Consider the following 20,624-nt stretch of genomic DNA (forward strand, 5'->3'; position numbering starts at 1 on the left):
CCTAGGTTTTCTTCTAGGGTTTTTATGGTTTTGGGTTTTACATTTAAGTCTTTAATCCATCTTGAGTTAATTTTTGTATAAGGTGTAAGGAAGAGGTCCAGTTTCAGTTTTCTGCATATGACTAGCCAGTTTTCCCAGCACCATTTACTGAATAGGAAATCCTTTCCCCGTTGCTTGTTTTTGTCAGGTTTGCCAAAGATCAGATGTGTGGTGCTATTTCTGAGGTCTCTGTTCTGCTCCATTGGTCTATATGTCTGTTTTGGTACCAGTACCATGTTGTTTTGGTTACTGTAGCCTTGTAGTATAGTTTGAAGTCAGGTAGTGTGATGCCTCCAGTTTTGTTCTTTTTGCTTAGGACTGTCTTGACTGTATGGGGTCTTCTTTGATTCCACATGAAACTTAAAATAGCTTTTTCTAATTCTGTGAAGAATGCTAATGGTGTTTTGATGCGAATACCATTGAATCTATAAATTACTTTGGGTAGTATGGCTATTTTTACAATATCGATTCTTCCTATCCATGAGCATGGAATGTTGTTCCATTTGTTTGTTTCCTCTCTTCCTTCCTTGAGCAGTGGTTTGTAGTTCTCCTTTAAGAGGTCCTTCACATCCCTTGCTGGCTGTGTTCCTAGGTATTTTATTCTCTTTGTGGTGATTGTGAATGGAAGTTCATTCATAATTTGGCTCTCTGCTTGCCTATTGTTGGTGTATAGGAATGCTTGTGATTTTTGCACATTGATTTTGTATCCTGAGACTTTGCTGAAGTTCTTTCTCAGTTCAAGAAGTTTTTGGGATGAGATGATGGGGTTTTCTAAACATAAAGTCATGTCATCTGCAAACAGTGACAACTTGACTTCCTCTCTTCCTATTTGAATACCCGTTATTTCCTTCTCTTGCCTGACTGCCCTAGCCAGAACTTCCAATTCTATGTTGAATAGGAATGGTGAGAGAGGGCATCCTTGTCTTGTACCAGTTTTCAAAGAAAGTGCTTCCAGCTTTTGCTCATTCAATATGATATTGGCTGTGGGTTTGTCATAAATAGCACTTATTATTTTAAGATATGCTCCATCAATACCTAGTTTATTGAGAGTTTTTAACATGAAGGGATGTTAAATTTTGTCAAAGGCCTTTTCTGCATCTATTGAGATAATCATGTGGTTTTTTACTTTGGTTCTGTTTATGTGATGGATTATGTTTATTGATTTGTGTAAGTTGAAGCACCCTTGCATACCAGGGATGAAGGCAACGTGATCGTTTTTTGAAGTGCTGCTGAATTCAGTTTGCCAGTATTTTATTGAGGATTTTTGCATTGATGTTCATCGGGGATATTGGCCTGAGGTTTTCTTTTTTGTTGTTGTGTCTCTTCCTGGTTTTGGTATCAGGATGATGCTGACTTTGTAAAATGAGTTAGGAAAGAGTCTCTCCTTTTCAAATGTCCGGAATAGTTTCAGAAGGAATGGTACCAGCTCCTCTTTGTATTTCTAGTAGAATTCAGCTGTGAATCCATCTGGTCCTGGGCTTTTTTTGGTTGGTAGGCTATTAATTACTGCCTCAATTTCAGAGCGTGTTATTGGTCTATTCAGGGATTCAACTTCTTTCTGGTTTAGTCTTGGTAGGGTGTATGCTTCCAGGAATTTATCAATTTCTTCTAGATTTTCTAGTTTATTTGCATAGAGGTGTCTATAGTATTCTCTGATGGTATTCTGTCTTTCTGTGAGGTCAGTGGTGATATCCACTTTATTTTTTTTTTTTTTTTTTATTGTGTCTACTTGATTCTTCTCTCCCTTCTTCCGCTAGTGGTCTACCTATGTTGTTATTTTTTTCAAAAAACCAGCTCCTGGATTCATTGATTTTTTTTGGAGGGTTTTTCTGTCTCTATTTCCTTTTGTTCTTCTCTGATCTTAGTTATTTATTGTCTTCGTCTAGCTTTTGGATTAGTTTGCTCTGGCCTCTCTAGCTCTTTTAATTGTGATGTTAGGGTGTCAATTTGAGATCTTTTTGGCTTTTTGATGTGGGCATTTAGTGCTATAAATTTCCCTCTTAACACTGCTTTAGCTGTGTCCTAGAGATTCTGGTACATCATCTCTTTGCTCTCATTGGTTTTGAAGAACTTCTTGATTTCTGCCTTAATTTCATTATTTACACAGGAGTCATTCAGGAGCAGGTTGTTCAATTTCCATGAAATTGTGTGGTTTTTAGTGAGTTTCTTAATCCTGAGTTCTAATTTGATTGCACTGTGGTCTGACAGACTGTTTGCTATGATTTCAATTCTTACGCATTTGCTGAGGAGTGTTTTACTTCCAATTATGTGGTTGATTTTAGAATAAGTGTCATGTAGCACTGAGAAGAATGTATATTCTGTAGATTTGGAGTAGAGAGCTCTGTAGACATCTACTAGGTCCACTTGATCCAGAGCTGAGTTCAAGTCCTGAATATCCTTGTTAATTTTCGGTCTCGTTGATCTAATACTGACAGTGGGGTGCTAAATTCTCCCACTATTATTGTGTGGGAGTCTAAGTCTCTTTGTAGGTCTCTAGGAACTTGTTTTATGAATCTGGGTGCTCCTGTATTGGGTGCATATATATTCACAATAGTTAGCTCTTCTTGAATTGTTCCTGTTACCATTATGTAATGCCCTTCTTTGCCTTTTCTGATTTGTGTTAGCTTAAAATCTGTTTTGTCAGAGACTAAGATTGCAACCCGTGCTTTTTTTTCTTCCTTCCCATTTACTTGGTAAAATTTCCTCCATTTCTTTGTTTTGAGCCTGTGTGTGTCTTTGCAGGTAAGATGGGTCTCCTGAATTACAGCACACAATGGATCTTGACTCTTTATCCAGTTTGCCAGTCTGTGTCTTTTAATTGGGGCATTTAGCCCATTTACATTTAAGGTTAGTATTGTTGTGTGTGAATTTGAATAAATCTCTTTTCTATCTTCCACTGATTCTGTTTCTCTGGAGAACCTTGACTTATGAAATAATCTTCTTCTTCAGAATGTTATTATCCTTGTACATGAAATATTTAAATGTGCTTCTGGACTCACCTCGAAGGATTCTGTATGGTCTCAGAGAAGGATATTCATAAATGATAATATCTGGAAAACTCCCTTTTTCAGCTACTGTGAAGTAAGTTTTATGTGGATGAACCTAAAAAAGATAAAATTTCACCAAAATATTAAAAGAAAGATTTTTGTATAAATAGGCTGATATATGCAGTATTTAGCATCCACTATTTTATAATTTGTTATTAGGCTTTACTCTAATAGAAAACTCAAAAATGGGCATCAGATAAATATTTGATGATGGATACAACTGAAACTGAAAACTAGAATACACATTTTAAGTTTTACTTTAAGACAGTCATTTCTAACTCTGCAATTTTTTTAATTGCCATTGGAAGAGCTAGAACAATGGTTCTCAATCTTTAATGTGCATCAGAATCCACTGAAGGACTTATTAAAATACAGATTGCAAGCCCTAATCCCCAGAGTTTCTGACTTAATAGGTCAGGCTGGGACTCAAGAATTTGCATTTACATGTCTAACAAGGAAATTTCTAACTAGGTGATTTACATTCTATCAAGGTGATTTACATTTCTAACAAGATGATGTTGATGCAGCTAGTTTGGAGACCTTGCTTTGAGAACAACTAAGTGAGAAGAATTGTCTACCCTACATATAAATCAACCTAAATTTTGTATAGAAAAGCTCATGGATTGTATGGGATTCTTGTTTCCAGACCAGGTTACATCAGAATTTTTTAAATTTCACTGTGGAAAAAACTTACAAATGAATGAAACTTACTAGAAGTGAGATGTAATATTTCCAAGCCAGACACAGGGGAAATTACAGTAATTGTGCCCTGGATAAACTATTTGTGTCAGTATTTTCAAAGATAACTATATAAGTTGGATAAAATAGTATGTTTATTTCTGTTATTTTTGTCTATTGGTAAGCCAAATGTATAGGAAGGGTAAATCACCAGTCAAAAAATGAAAATAAAAATAAGCTGTTATAAGGATAAGCTATTTAAAACATATATGATGCTTATAAAATTCTGTTTTCAGATATTATTTCACATCTCCTGATTATATATAAGACAAAGAGCCTGGTTCTCAGATATAGATTGCTAATCATGGTACCCAAGATAACATTGTTTCCTTTAAATTTTACACCAACCTTGAGAGCTTAGATACCACTATTATCTCCATCTTATTGATGAGTAAACTGAGACACAGAGTTTAAGTAACTTGCCTGCAGTCACACAGTCTACAATGTGTTAAGTGTAAGAGATAGGATTCAAGCCAAATGTTAGAATCAAGAAACAAATGGGACTAAGAAATAGCAGATCTCAAGGAGGTAGGGAAAATGGATTAAGACCATATCTATCTAGATTCCCATTTGTAAAGAAATATGGTGTAGAACATGTGATCAAAGAAATTGGGATGAAGATTCAGGCAAATCCTTCACCCTTCTAGGTCATGTCTACAGTAAGTTAAAAAGTTTCTGCCTCTCGTATTGGAAATTGCTGTGGGGTTGGGTTTGGGAGTTTTATTTATTTATTTATTTATTTATTTATTTATTGAGACACAGTCTCACTCTGTCATCCAGGCTGGAGTGCAGTGGCACGATCTCTGCTGTCTGCAATCTCCATCTCCCAGGCTCAAGCAATTCTCTTGCCTCAGCCTCCCAAGTAGCTGGGATTATAGGTGTGTGCCACCACACCTGGCTAATTTTTGTATTTTTAGTAGATATGGGGTTTCACCATGTTGGCCAGGCTTGTCTTGAACTCCTGGCCTCAAGTGATCCACCCACCTCTGCCTCCCAAAGTGCTGTGATTACAGGCAGGAGCCACTGCACCAAGCCAGGAGTTTTATTTTTGGCGAAGAACTGGAATTAGTAAATCATTTACTTTACACTCAACACAGAGATTCACCCTACCTTTTCCAGGTAGGGTGCCCAAACACTTTTCTCTAGGTTTCTCATAGCCTTGCTAAAGTATTTGTCAACCATAACTGGATAACTGTTTCAGAAAATATGAGGTAACATGGACAGTGGAGGCAAGGCCTCTGTCACTACCCAGGCTTCAACAGCTCCAGCACACACGGAAAAAAGGCCTTGTAGACATAAAATTGCTCAACATCCAGGTGGATGAGGATTAGGATTACCTTTTTTTTTTTTTTTGAGACAGAGTCTTGCCTTGTCACCCAGGCTGAAGTGCAATGGCACAATCTCAGCTCACTGTAACCTCCACCTCCCAGGTTCAAGTGGTTCTCCTACCTCGGTCTCCTGAGTAGCTGGGATTACAGGCATGCACCACCGTGCCTGGTTAATTTCTTGTACCTTTAGTAGAGACAGGGTTTCACCACATTGGCCGGGCTGGTCTTGATCTCCCGACCTCGTGATCTGCCCGCCTCCTCCTCCCAAAGTGCTGGGATTACAGGCGTGAACCACTGTGCTTGGCCAGGATTAGCATTCTTGACCACACTACACCTCTGACTACTGTCCTCAAACCAAATTATTTTATAACAAAATATTAAAATAGAAATTTTAAAGCTATTACTGGCCACAGAGTAATAGATAAATAAGTGATAATTAGATGTTTCTTGGTCCCCTGCAGATGGTGTGGACCTCAGGGTCCTGAAACCTCATAGGCCCCAACTGACTTCCCTCCACAAAATCCACAACCCTCATGTTGGGCCCATGGCTATCTGCACACAGCTATTGCCACATTATCATGTACTTGTGTGTCTAGTTTTGTTTTCTTTTACAAATATAGGTCTTGTCTCTTTAGATGGATTTTAAACTCTGAATTCATAGAGGTCATGAGTTCTTCTTCATTTAAATTCCCTACTATATGTTCTGTGTAGTGTTGGGTGCACAGTATTACATAATAAATTATTGCTGAACTTATTAGTCTTAAACTCTCCGAGGACATGGACCTTTATCATGTACACATACTATATATAGATAGATGATCAAGAAAGAAACAACCATGATAGTATCTTTCACTCCATAAATCTCAATATATCCTGTTTTCATAGTCAATCTATGTCTACGTCCCGTCTATATGTCTCACATTTTCCTCACCTTCTCCATTCCCATGGCCATGTGCCTGCTTCAGTCTTCAGATTAAGATTCTTTAAAATCTCCTCACTCACCTCCACTTCTAATCTAAATATGAAAAGCTTGCACGACTATGGGGAAGTCACCTAACCTCTATAAGCCCATTTCCTTATCTGCAAAAAGAAATAATATTATAATAGTGCACAGAGGTAATGATAGTGAATGAGTGTCTGTAATAACTGAATTGAAAATGCCTCGGAATAAAGACAGCTGTGCATCTCATGTGATCCCACAATACTGTGTGTGCATGGTGATGGCATCTAACAACCATGTTGGCTGGTCCACAGAACAAGCAAAAAGATAGGGTTTTTCGGGGTTTTTTTCTAATTTATTGAAGGCATACCCCAATGACGCCAATTCCTTCACCACTGCTACTTCTCAGGTAGGTCTGTTCCTTGGTTTTCAAATTCAGAAAGATCAGTTGGTTCCCAGCTATGTATACTGCGATACTGTTGTCCAGAAGTTGTAGGTTGGCTCGCTTTCTACAGTCATAACCAAAAGAATGTCTGAGGAAAAGTTGCTAAGGAAAAGAAGTGAAAAACAATACCATCCTAGGGATTGGAAAAGTGATGAAATAAATATATTTTTAAATCTATACTCTTAGATGAAGATATGAGGTTGAAGTAGTTGAATTTTACCCTGAAACTCATGATTTTTCTCTGTATTACTAACATTTTTTTTTAATTAGGTGAGAAACAAAAAGGCCTGGGTAGGAAAAAAATAAACAAATAAATAAATAAATCAGGTGACTACCCCATACTCTGATTTAGTTACTATTTTAATTTTCCTGGGGAAATCCTGACAGTCCATTAATTGTTTTTGCAAAAATAAATAAGGTTAAACCTATTTGGGTACCACAGACAGCAAAATTGTCACCTACATAATTATATTGTCCTCTCTCCCACTAAAACTAAATCATACTGTATAACATGGGAGAAAGTCTATATCTTGATCACCTTTCTATTCACAATGCCTGTTAAGTTTGTTGACTAACCATAGTAACAATATTATACAGGCTTTTACCTTGATGTTGAAAGACAAGATGCTTAAAATTCTAACATGTTTGTAAAATTTTAACACACCATTTGATAACATGATTATAATAAATTCACATAAATATAACTAAAATTTAATTCAAATCAACAAACTATGAAAATTGATTAATATATAGCAAATATATGTAATTAATAGACTAATATTTCTTTTCTGAGCTTATTAGTATATGTATTGGTGTGTAGGTAAGTAGTGTGTGTGTGTGTGTGTATGCTATAGAGTAAAATTGTACTAATTCAAAATAGAGTGGGACCTAACTCAACTAAAGAGTTTCTGCACTGCAAAATAAACCATCAACAGATTAAACAGACAACCTACAGAATGGGAGAAAATATTCCCAAACTATGCATCTGACAAAGGGCTAATATTCAAAATCTCTAAGGAACTTAATCAACAAGAAAAAATAACCCCACTAAAAACCAGGCAGAGGACTTGAATAGACACTTTTCAAAAGAAGACATGCAAGTGGCCAACAAACATGAAAAACGCTCAGCATCACTAATCATCAGTGAGATGCAAATCAAAACCACAATGAGATACCATCTCACACCAGTCAGAATGGCTATCATTAAAAAGTCAAAAAACAAGAGATGTCGGTGAGGCTGCAGACAAAAGCAAATGCTTATATACTATTAGTGAGAATGTAAATCAGTTCAGCCACTGTGGAAAGCAGTCTGGAGATTTCTCAAAGAACTAAAAATAGAACTACCATTCAACCTAGTAATCCCATTTCTGGGGATATACCCAGAGGAAAATCATTGTACCAAAAAGATACATGCACTCATATGTTCATCACAGCACTATTTATAACAGCAAAGACATGGAATCAACCCATCAGTGGTACACTGGATAAAGAAAATGTGGCATATACACCATGAAATACTATACAGCCATGAAAAGAATGAAGTCATGTCCTTTGCATCAGCATGGATGCAGCTGGAGGCCATTATCCTAAGCAAATTCATGCAGAAACAGAAAACCAAATATTGCATGTTCTCACTTATAAGTGGGAGCTAAATCTTGGGTACACACAGACATAAAGACAGGAACAACAGACACTAGGAATTCCAAAGGGAGGGAGGGAGGGAGGGAAGGGGCAAGGCTGAAAAACTTCCTATTGGGTACTATGTTCACTACGTGGGTGATGAGATCAACAGAAGCCCTAACCTCAATATCACACAATATATCCTTGAAACAAACCTGCATGTGTACCCTCTAAATCTAAAATAAAAATATTTTTTTAAAAAAGAGGTATATAATCTAAGTTATATAAAACATCTTTTAAATGTATATTGTTATTATGTTTAAGTCAAAATTAATATGCCCAAAATATAAATATAATAACCAAGTTAAATGAGATCAATCTATGAAAAAAACTAGAGTTGACAAAAGAAGCATGTCCTATAGTGTAGCTTAAGCAGATAGATTCTTTGTTCACAAGAATTTGTTGCTGAACATCAGAGCTGAAGGATCATTGGAGGAATTTGTATTTCTTGAGCCCTTGTTTAAAAAGAAATTCTGATTTTAGAGGATTCCACTTATTCATAAGTAAATAACAATTTTCAGAGAAAGAAATTATGTTAAAGTTTTAAGAAGAAAATGTAGAATGTAAAAAGAGATTTACATTAATGCAATTTAAATTGTGAAATATAAACAAATTATAACCAACCACAAGCAGCCTATCTCATTACCAAATAGTTAAATTGAAAGAGAGAGATAAAGCATTTCAGGGTACTAGATCTGTTCAAGAAAAAAAAAAATTTATAAATATAATAAAGACATAAATGTCTAAAATTAAATCTTGTCTAGAAATGTGAATGAATATGTGATCCAAATATGTAAATGAAGCTATTCAAGCCTCATGGAGGGAAGTTTTGCCCATCATCTTTTTAACTTCCTTCAAACCACTGCTCTCACCTCCCCTTCTTCCCTTCCTTTCTCTCTTCCCTGGTGGCAATATAAAACCTCAGAAGGCTAAAAGCATGTTAGTAGCTATGAGAATAGAAATTGGTTACCATCTCTTCACTATCTTAGATGAAAATTAGGAATTGGAGAAATTATCATTTATCTAATATTATTATATTTAATTTTAGCAGGAAAACTCCCTTTTACATGCTGCTGCCCTGATAAAAGGCTCTTTCAAACCCAGAATGGGTCAGATTGTAACTTCTAAAATTCTCCCCCTCTAAATTACAACTTACTGAGGGCAACGACTACTTCTCTCCATCTCTATTTCCCAGAACGCCTAGCACACTGTCTTCAGTCTATTAGCAATTCAAGAAATGGTTGTTGAATTATTCAATTCATTAATTTGTGCATAACTAGAATCTGATCCTTTCCTTTTTTTTTCTTTTTTCTTTTTTTTCTTTTTTTTTTTTGAGGTAGGGTCTCACTTTGTCACCCAGGCTGGAGTGCAGTGGCATGAACATGGCTCCCTGCAGCCTCAACTTCCCAGGCTCAAGAGATTCTCCCACCTCAGTCCCCCAAGTAGCTGGGACTACAGATGTGCACCACCACACCTGGTTAATTTTTGTATTTTTTGTAGAGACAGGGTTTTGCCATGTTGCTCAGGCTGGTCTCGAACTCCTGAGCTCAAGTGATCTGGCTGCCAAGCCTCCCAGGGTGCTAGGATTACAGGTCTGAGCTGCTGCGCCTGGCCTGATCCTTTCCTTTTAATCCCAGAGGACAGTGACAGACCCTTAGTGGAGTTCTGAAAATCTTAAAATGTGTTTTGATGTACCTTCAGCTCCCTTTGTTTTATCTCACCTTCTCTTCTGACTTGCCTCTTCTTAAATTCCTGTCAAAGACTCAGAGCTTTCAACGTTTGTTCATGGCCATCTAGGAATTTCACTTTAAAATTGTTTAAACACTGTTAAGTTCTGTATAATCTCTTTTAAAATTATACTATGGTTTAAGTGATACTTTATAAATGGCACATTTCTTGCTATTAAAAGAAAACTTTAGCCAAATTAAATTTAACAGAGTTTAATTGAGCAAAGAACAATTCAAGAATTGGGCAGCCTTCTGAGCCAGAGTAGCCCCAGAGACTCCAGTACAGCCACGTGCAGGAAGATTTATGGACTGAAAAAAGAAAGTGATGTACAGAAAACAAAAGTGAGGTACAGAAATAGCCGAATTGGTTACAGCTTGGCATCTGCCCTATTTTAACACAATTTGAACAGTTGGCCACCTTTGACCAAAACTCGGTAACTGGCTCAAGAGTAGGCTAGAGTCTAACTCCCTTTAGGTTATAGTTCACCAGGTACAAAGAAACCTGTAGGCTGAACTTAAAGTATATAAGGAGGTAGCTTTAGGCTAAACTTGATTTAACATTGCTAAAATTTAGAAGACATAAATTTAAAAACTGAAGTAGAGGGCCGGGCGCGGTGGCTCACGCCTGTAATCCCAGCACTTTGGGAGGCCAAGGAGAGCAGATCACAAGGTCAGGAGTTCGAGACCAGCCTGGCCAATATGGTGAAACTCAATCTCTACTAAAAATACAAAAATTAGCCATGTGTGGTGGTGCACGCCCATAGTCCCAGCAACTCAGAAGGCTGAGGCAGGAGAATTGCATGAACCCGGGAGGCGGAGGTTGCAGTGAGCAGAGATCATGCCATTGCACTCCAGCCTGGGCGACAGAGCGAGACTCCATCTCAAAAAAACAAAACAAAACAAAACAGACAAAAACTAAAGTAGAATCAATATAATATATTAATAATCTTTAAAGGGTTAATTAAAAGAGTACTTAGGGAATACATGATGGCTGACTTGTTCTTCCTAGAATTCCTCACAAGATGTAGAGATTATATGTTTATCTCCAGAGAGGAGAACTAAATCTAATAGGGGCCATCCCAGCGAGGCAGAATCTTATTCAAGGCCCAAAAAGCTCTCTAGTGAGCCATCTAAAAGTGGGGTAAGCTACTTTGTGATTTTCCTGGTGTTGAAAATGTTTAAGAAAAGACTATAGTTTATACAGCCATCCATCCAGCATGAATAGAGAGAATTCATATATTGGAATAAAAGTTGAGGTTCTTCTGACTCTGCTGTTTAGAATCAAGCATGTTTGTCTAATACAGACCCTCCCATCCTGGAGCAGTGAGAAGGCAGTGCACTGCCAAACCATCTCGGAGTTTTTTCAGAGTACATATGCCCAAGCCCCTCTCCACATAGAACTAGCACAGTAGGTCCAGGAAGGCGTCAGAGCATTGGGTATTTTAGGAAAACCTTCCAGGGGACTCTAATATACCACCCTACCCCATTCGGGAAAGAAGAAAGCAAACAGCATAACTTTTGACAGAAAACTTGTCCAAAGATAAGGAAAAAAAAAAAAAAAGCCATGAAGAGAGAAAATTCCAGGTTACAAGATGATTCAGCGTGAATTAGTTTAGTTACACCTGGGATTTAACAACATGTTCTATTTTTATGTTTTATTTAACAAGCAAAACTGAGTCACTGAGTACACCACGCTGTCTCTGTAAATATTCCTTATGTAAGAGGCCAGTTGGTAGTTTAGGCCATGTGGTGATAACTACTAACTATCCAAAAGGCAAGCATAGTAAATTGCCAGCTAAGGACCTCAATGGAAACTGTCTTCTAACTACCTGCATTGCAAACCTAACATCATAATGTGATGACAAACACTAAATCTCCTTGTCAATCATCCCCTCTTCTACATATCTTCAAAGACTCTTATTCTCCAGACCAATTAAAACTTGCTATTTTGTGCCCTATTTCCTAAGAATTGTCTTCTCTGATAGCTAATCTAATATATAATGTGAAAGTACTAATACCTTACAACGGACAGACGCATAAGTGTTTCAAGAAGGGAAATTCATTAATTAACTTGACAGGCATTGGCAAAAGTAAATGGGAATAAGAAGCCTTCTGGTTTCCTTCACTCACGTCTCATGAAGCCTTTCCACTCGTGCAAAGGACAGCCAGAAAAACATCATTTCTCTTTATGGTTATTTGGCATCAAACAAAAGCTTAGTTTAAATTAAGATCATACATTTCTATCAAATCTCTAAGAACTCAAGTTTCTTAGAATTACCTAAGATGGGTTGGCACACTTTTTTTGTAAAGGGCAAGTAGTAAATAGTTTCGGCCTTGTAAGCCAGATGGTCTCTGTCACAACTACTTATCTCTGTCCTTGTTGTGTGATGGCAGCCATAATAAACAAAATGCAAGCAAATGGATGTGGCTGTGTTGCAATAAAACTTGATTTACTAAAACAGGTGGGAGGGTACATTTGGGATCCCTGGGCTATAGTTTGCTGACCTCTGACCTAAGAAATGAAAATCCCAAAATTATACATATTTAGCCAGGGTGGATACACGAGTGTGAGAAGATCCAGTGGTATGTCTGAATCCAGAGTCACAAAAGGCATCGAAGCAAGCTCCATATAATCATAGAAGAAGCTCTCTGATATTTTCTTCTTAACTTCCTCCTCTGCCTCTTCCACAGCTGGGGCAGGGGTTTGCTGAGATACTAAAAAAATAAAATAATTTAAGAAGAATGATATGGTTTGGCTGTGTCCCCACCCAAATCTCATCTTGAATTGTAGTTCCCATAATCTCCACATGTCGTAGGAGAGATCTGGTAGGAGGTAATTGAATCACAGGGCCTGTTACTTCCATGCTGTTCTCATGATGGTGAATGAGTTCTTACAAGATCTGATGGTTTTATAAGGGACATTTCCCTCCTTCGCTCTGCACTTCTCCTTGCTGCCATCATGTGAAGGATATGTTTGCTGCCCTTTCTGCCATAATTGTAAGTTTCCTGAGGCCTCCCCAGCCATGCAGAACTGTGAGTCAAGTAAACCTCTTTCCTTTATAAATTACCCAGTCTCAGCTATGTCTTTATTAGCAGTGTGAGAACGGACTAATACAAAGAGTGTCTGGTGAATCCAAAGTTGTATTTCGCAGAGACAGGAGGAATGTACACAGCCTGCAATACTCTAGCAGTACCTACTACTACTGGCCTGAAGATAGGACACAGTCATCAGTGAGCATGAAAGGAAGAGCCATCATGCCCACGTGCATCAGGAGTAAATGCTGAGTTCTGGTCTGTCATGGTGCAAGAGTCTCTAAGGAGAACTCCCAATTACTTCCAAGGGAGAGTTGAACTCTCACTAATCTGTAGTGGAGCAGTTTTTACACCTTCTTAAAACCCAGAAGAATGAGTATCTGTATGTGATCCTCAGAAATAAAAACCACAAGTCTAGGGCTGCTAAAGTACCCTACCAAAATATGTACAATATTTGCCCTTTTATCATTCCCACACATATACACATCCTGCAGATTTTTCTTTCTATGGATTTACAACTGTTCCATTAGTCTGTGCTTTGTCTTTAAAATAGTGACAATTACTGACAGAAAACTAATAATACCTACCTGTAGTGCTTTGCAAATCATCATACTGAAATGAACTCAAACTTCCTTCCAAACGTTCCTCATCTGAGTCTTCTTCTAAATATGATTCTTCTCCTTCAGTAAATGTTTCATCTGTGGCATCTTCTAAAAATGTGTTATCTTCTTGAACAGGAGCTATTAAAATTTGTTTTAATAACTTCTAAATTTTGATTAAATATTTTCTTATATCTAAAGTAGCTAAAACTTCCAATTTGCTTGTGCTATAGATGTAATAAATTCTAATACATACTCAAAAATTTCTAAAAGAATCATTTTATTTGGTCAGTCTTGTAACTTTACAAAATAAAAAAGGCTTTTCTGTTTTTTAATCTCCATTTTCACTTCATTTCCAGTCTATTTCCTATCACTAAATACTTACAATAAAAAGATAAAGAAAAAAAGAGGTTAGTATGCTGCTATCATAATTTCAACTAAATTCAATTTTACCAATTTTTATAGGGAACCTGTTACGTTAAAGACAAATAAGGCTTATTGTCTTTCTCTGAGTATGATGATTTCTCTTGGAAGTGATATCACAGGAATAAGTTGGAATATTGGCTTTAGGACAAGCTGGAAATGAGAACTGGGAAAGGAGTAGAATGGCCCCAGGTATAAGCCAACATTCAGATCAAGTCCAAACATGGGGATGGTTAAAATATACAATGCCAAGTAGGATGGGTATACTTTCATATAGGGCTAGGTGAATTTTCAGAAGAATAAGGAAGAAAAGGCAAATGTACTACTAGGTACCAGAGTATGTAGTAGATCTGAGATGAGGCTACAGATTAGGAACAAAGCCCAACACTAATATGAATAAGATCAAAAAGCTGAGCCAACACAATTAGTTGCAGAACAGGACAGAGTTCCTTAGGATTCATGTATTTGGATGACAAGAAAGTAATACTGGGTGCCTAAATCAGCCAAACAGATTCCCCAAGTGGGGGCCCTGGAGAACTATTCTCTAATAATACCTTAGCTCTTTCTTGTGACTGTAGCAACCAAAGATTATTTCCTCATGTCAAGATTACGGCACTACAAGCGTAACACTCCTAACTGCTGGGTTCCCCGGGAAAGGAGTTAGAACTGGTAGATAAGGTGATCACTGATTAACGAATTGAGAGTAAATACAGATGAAGGAGAAGAGGTAACAAAAAATAATGGGTATTCTGAGACTGGAGAAGGATTGTGCCACTGAGGGAAAACTAGAGTTTGGGGGAAAAAACTAATTGGGCAGGAAGTAGGCACATTAAACCAAGCTGGTGAATCAGCACATTTAGGCAACTTTGTGAGGGCTGGATAGTTCTATAATTTTTATAATCCTGAAATAGATGGGTGGAAGACTTATGGTTTGAATAATAAATCAGTATTTGCCTTTCTATTCTTGGAAATAATCTAAAATCAACATTGAGAATAAATGCCAAAAACACAAACTCCATTTTTTTTGTAGAACTAGAAGCAGTTAAAACCCAAAATCACGAATGGATGGCAGGGCTGCTGGCAAAACGGCTGGCAAAATTAGTGGAGACTGAACAAGGATGGGTGCCAGAGGACGCAAAGAAAAGTGACCAAGGAGAAAGGAATGCCATAACTGTAGATACCACAAAGAATCTGCTGGGATTTTTGCTGTATGACTCACATATGACAATTTTATATGTGAGTTTCTTCATTTTTTGTTTGTTTGTTTCCTCCAGCCAATGTATGTAGCAAGCTTTGGGGCCTCTCCTCTGCAGCTATCACAGAGATACTGCTTCCTGCAAACAGTTTGCCTCTGTGATTCCTTATTTACCTCTACCTTTTTCATGAGATTGAGAACACTATAAGACAGCCTACAAACGCTATGGTTGCACATACAGAAAAATCCGTAAGAGCTACTTTATAAAAAAATTAATAAGAACTAAATTATAATTTATTATAATTTTTAAAAGAGTTCAGCATAGTTATTGCATACAACAACAATATACAAATATTGATAGTAGGCATGTATACTTTGGCTATTATGAAGTAACTAGTACCAAGCTGCTCTCTTACTATGACTGTGGAATTACTTAGTTTTTCCTTGATTCTGTCTATTTTTGCTTTGTGTATTGGAATGTTGTTACTAGGTGAATACATATTTATGATTATTATGTTTTCTTAACTGATCCTTTTATCTTTATGAATAAATTGATCCTTTTACCCTATGTCACTGGTAGTACTCTTTGCCTTGAAGTCTATTTTATCTGGTATTAATATAGTCACTCCACCCAGATTATGCTTACTTTTTGCATGATGTATCTGTTTCCATCCATTTACTTGCAACCTATTTGTATCATTATACCTAACATGTGTCTTCTATGAGCATCATATAGTTGGTTCTTGTTTTTATTAGCCATGCTGATAATCTCTGCCTTTTTATATTAATGTTCAGCTAACTAATAATGTAGTTATTGATATGGTTAGATTTTAATAACATATGCTTGTGAAATTAACAAATAATATTTGATAATTTATTTTCTGTTTTTCTCCTCCTACCTGTCATTTTTCCCTCTTTTTCTCTTTCCATGTTTTCTTTTAGATCATTTACTCTTTAGAATTCTATTTAAATTTCTGTTGGCTTTTTAGCAGTTCTGTGTTTTATTAGTGGTTGCTTCAGAGATTATACACAACAACTTTTCACAGTCTACTTAGAGTTACTATTTATTTTAGTAATACGCATCTTTCAGCAATTGATAGAACTAATCAAAAACTTAGTAAAGACATAGATTATCTGAACATTGCTATCAACCATCCTGACCTGACATTTATAAAACACTTACACCTACCAATACAGGATGCACATTCGAGTACACATGGGTCATTTACCAAGACAGATCACTTGCTGAGACACAAGACCAGTTTTAATACATTTAAATGGATTGCGATTATATAGAATAGACATGTTCTCTGAAAACAACAGATGTAAGTTAGAAACCAATAATGATAAGATACCTTGAAAAAAAGTTCCATATTTGGAAATTAAATTACACAATAAAAATAAGTCATGGGTCAAGGGGAAATCAACAAAGAAATCAGAAAATTTTTCAAATTAAATTATTATTAAAATACAATATATTAAAATTGAGATATAGCTAAAGCAGTCCTTGGAGGGAAATTTATAGCTTTCAATACATATGTAAGAAAAGAACAAAAGTCAAAAAAAAATCAATGACCTAAATTTCCACCTCAAGAAGTTAGAAAAATAAATGAAAAAAAAAACCCAAGGTAAATGAGCAAAGCCAAAATCTTAGTCTTTGAAAAGATCAACAATATTGATAAGTTCCTAGCTAGCCCAATGAAGAAATAAAAGAGAAACAACATAAATCTCCAACATCAAGAATGAAAACAGATCCTACAAAGTTATGTCAACAAATTTGACAATTTAGAAGAGAAGTGAGCAAATTCCATGAAAGATACAAACTTGTAAAACTTAGTAAAGAAGAAATAGAGAGCCCTCTATTTAAAAAATTGAATTAATGGTTTAAATTTACCCACTCATCAAGAAAATTCCAGGTCCAGACAGTTTTACTGGTAAATTCTACCAAGCATTTAAGGAAGAAATAATACCAATTCTACACAAAATATTTTTGAAAATAGAAAAGAACAAAATACTTCCCAAAACTATTAAATAAGCTCTGCAATAATTTAATCCTTTGATAAGAATCAGAAAACAATGCCTTAGTAACTAACAATCCTTCACCACTGTGAGAAATGATGGATGGTTTAGCTGGTACACTCTGCCTAAATTTCTTACTAGAACTCAGAGATAGCAGAAACTTCTTGTTAAGTATGGAAAAAAGTCTATCCAACTTCTCTACTTGGATGTAATACAAGGACTTTTATTCATTCTCTTGAGAGTCTCAAAGAGCAAAAACTTGCCCTGATGTTTTAGCAAGCCTGAGAGCAAAGCAAGGTTTCCAGGGGTGTGGGGAATGCAGCTATCAGGTATTGAGAGGTGACAACGTGCCAGCAGCCCTCACTGGCTCGTGGAGCCTCCTCGGCCTCGGAGTCCACTCTGGCCTCGCTTGAGGAGCCCTTCAGCCCACCGCTGCACTGTGGGAGCCCCTCTCTGGGCTGGCCGAGGCAGGAGACGGCTCCCTCTGCTTGCATAGAAGTGTGGAGGGGGAGGTGCAGGCAGGAACCCGGGCTGCTTGCGCTGCACTGGTAGGCCAGCACGAGTTCCAGGTGGGCATGGGCTTGGTGGGCCCTGCACTCAGAGGAGCCGGCCAGCGCCCCCAGCCCCAGGCAGTGAGGGGCTTAGCACCTGGGCCAGCAGCTGCAGAGGGTGCGCCGGGTCCCTCAGCACTGCCCGCCCGCACATGCCAGGCTCGCTCAAATTCTGGCTGGGCCTCAGCCACCTCCCGGTGGGGCAGGGCTCAGGACCTGCAGCCCACCATGCCCGAGCCCCTCCCACAGTGGTCTCCCACAGGGCCTGAACCTCCCCTGGGGGCGCTGCCCCCTGCTCTGTGGCACCTGGTCCCATAGACTGCCCAAGAGCTGAGTAGTGCAGGCACCGCGTGGGATTGGCAGGGAACTCTGCCTCCGCCAGGGGCGGGATCCACTAGGCGAAGTCAGCTGGGCTCCTGAGTCTGGTGGGGACTTGGAGAAATTTTATGTCTACCTAGAGGATTATAAATGCACTAATCAGCACTGCGTCTAGCTAGAAAATTGTAAATGCACCAATCGGGGCTCCGTGTCTAGCTAAAGGTTTGCAAACGCACCAATCAGTGCTCTGTGTCTCCTAATCTAGTGGCAACTTGGAGAACTTTTGTGTCTAGCTAAAAGATTGTAAATGCACCAATCAGCACCCCGTCAAAACGGACTAATCAGCTCTCTGTAAAATGGACCAATCAGCAGGATGTGGGTGGGGCCAGATAAGGGAATAAAAGTAGGCTGTCCAGCCAGCAGTGGCAACCCCCTCAGGTCTCCTTCCAAGCTGTGGAAGCTTTGTTCTTTCCCTCTTTGCAATAAATCTTGCTGCTGCTCGCTCATTGGGTCCACGCTACCTCTATGAGCTGTGACAATCACCGCAAAGTTCTGCAGCTTCACTCCTGAAGCCAGCAAGACCACAAACCCACCAGGAGGAATGAACGACTCCAGATGCGCTGCCTTTAAGGGCTGTAACGCTCACCGCAAAGGTCTGCAGCTTCACTCCTGAAATCAGCAAGACCACGAACCCACCAGAAAGAAGAAACTCTGGACACATCTGAACATCTGAAGGAACAAACTCCGGACACACCATCTTTAAGAACTATAACACTCACCGCAAGGGTCCACGGCTTCATTCTTCAAGTCAGCCAGACCAAGAACCCACCAATTGTGGACACGGTATGAGGCTGAACCAGGAGAGAGAGACCTCTTCACGCAGCAACAAGGTACAGGATGTTCAGAATGCCAGAAAATTATTTCACATTATCATTTGGGATTCTAAGACCTATGATATGTGAACTAATTAATGAGCTGAGCACTGGGCCAGGTCACACTTGAAAAGCTCTGCCCCTAAGAGAGTCTGACATAAGGAAGGGAGGTCCAGAAGGCAGTGCTAGACAAAAGGTCATTATCATTAAATCCATCAAGGGAAAGTTGAGAGTAGCATCCAGGAAAACACTGCCAAAGACTGGAAACCAACAAACAGACAATCCTGTGTCAGAAATGTGGGCAGTACAGAAAAAGGAAAAACAAGGGGGGAACAAACTAAAGTTTCTGAGGTAAGTGATATAATGATACTTTTTGGAAAGAACTCTAGTGGTGGTGTGGAGGGAGATCTGGAGAGGAAGACTGAGGTAGAAATCCATGTTGCAAGAGTCCAAACCAGAGAAGATAAATGCCTAAAATAAAATATATTGTGGAGAAACTGGATTTACAAGACATGTCTGCCATAGATTAAAAGAATTTAATGCAGATTTTGCATGTGCATTGATTTTCCCAGGACCTGATCTTATCTAGGTGAATAGTCAAAATTAAATTTCTAAAATCATATTTAGAATTAGAACCTTAAAAAGTCAAGATTGCACTGAGATACTTAACATTGTGATAGTCAGAAAGAGCCAGCCATCTTTCAAAAAATCCTACTTATAAAATTTCTCCTTTTTTCTTCCATTGCAGTCTATGAAGTCCTTCCACATGTTATCCAATTTAATTCCCAAGTGACACATAATTGTTTTAATGGGTGAGAAAACTGAGGCTCAAAAGATGTGGTAATTTTCCAAGGTCAAGCATCTCTAAATGGTAGATACAGGACTCAAAACCAAAGTCCAGGTCTCTTTCCACTACATTGTATCAGAAAAGTCCATATAAGACTTAGTAGCTCTCACAGGAGAACTCTAGGCGAGACGTGTGTATAGGTTATTATCAACCTGTGTGCCAGGAGCTGTGATAAACAGGTAAAACACAGACTGCTTTTAAGGAACTTTGAGCTTTTGTAAGGGAGTTGAACAAGTAAACCATTTCTGTTCTATAAACCCAGATATGCACTATTTATATTTTGCCCATTTTTTTGACTTTTAGAAAATTATTTTTATTTTTGTTGAAGTACATGCCCATAACTTAAAAAGTCAAGTAATGCTAAAAGATTTGTCTTTTAAAATACTCAATTTTTTGCTGCTTAACAGCCTTCTCACTCTCTCCAGAACAATCGCTTTTAGCTTTTTTTTTTTTTTTTTTTTTTTTTTTTTTTTAAAACCCTTCCCCCCCCCCCCAAAAAAATCTCTTTTTTTTTTTTTTTTTTTTTTTTTTTTTTTTTTTTTTTTTGAGACAGTCTTGCTGTGTCGCCAGGCTGGAGTGCAGTGGCCCGATCTCGGCTCACTGCAAGCTCCGCCTCCTGGGTTCAGGCCATTCTCCTGTCTCAGCCTCCCGAGTAGCTGGGACTATAGGCGCCCACCACCACGCCCGGCCCACTTTTAGCTTTTAATCTTTTTTCTTCTGATATTTACCTCCATATATCTAAATAATATGGATATACTGCTCTCTCTAGCCACTTTTAGACAGTGTTTATTATGGGATGATGAAGAATGTTAAATCTCTACCA

General features: G+C 38.0%; 1 protein-coding gene and 1 long non-coding RNA gene across 4 annotated transcripts in view; one reads left to right on the forward strand and one right to left on the reverse strand.

Moving 5' to 3' along the window:
- Positions 1-20,624, reverse strand: part of CFAP44 (cilia and flagella associated protein 44) — a 151,455-nt gene that overhangs the window by 120,950 nt on the left and 9,881 nt on the right. For all 3 annotated transcript variants that reach the window (XM_017858549.1, XM_017858550.1, XM_017858551.1), the window contains exons 3-6: positions 13,565-13,717; positions 12,506-12,659; positions 6,463-6,625; positions 3,039-3,141 (exon numbers count right to left, since the gene is read on the reverse strand). In XM_017858549.1, the coding sequence (XP_017714038.1) occupies positions 3,039-3,141; positions 6,463-6,625; positions 12,506-12,659; positions 13,565-13,717 (573 nt within the window). The remainder of the gene's footprint in view (positions 1-3,038; positions 3,142-6,462; positions 6,626-12,505; positions 12,660-13,564; positions 13,718-20,624) is intronic.
- The window catches only part of LOC108519500 (uncharacterized), a 29,515-nt gene that overhangs the window by 7,669 nt on the left and 1,222 nt on the right, over positions 1-20,624 (forward strand). The gene's annotated exons all lie outside the window — the stretch shown is intronic.

Source organism: Rhinopithecus bieti, unplaced genomic scaffold (genome assembly GCF_001698545.2).
Source record: "Rhinopithecus bieti isolate Rb0 unplaced genomic scaffold, ASM169854v2 scaffold_45617, whole genome shotgun sequence".
In the NCBI taxonomy this organism is placed as follows: domain Eukaryota; kingdom Metazoa; phylum Chordata; class Mammalia; order Primates; family Cercopithecidae; genus Rhinopithecus; species Rhinopithecus bieti.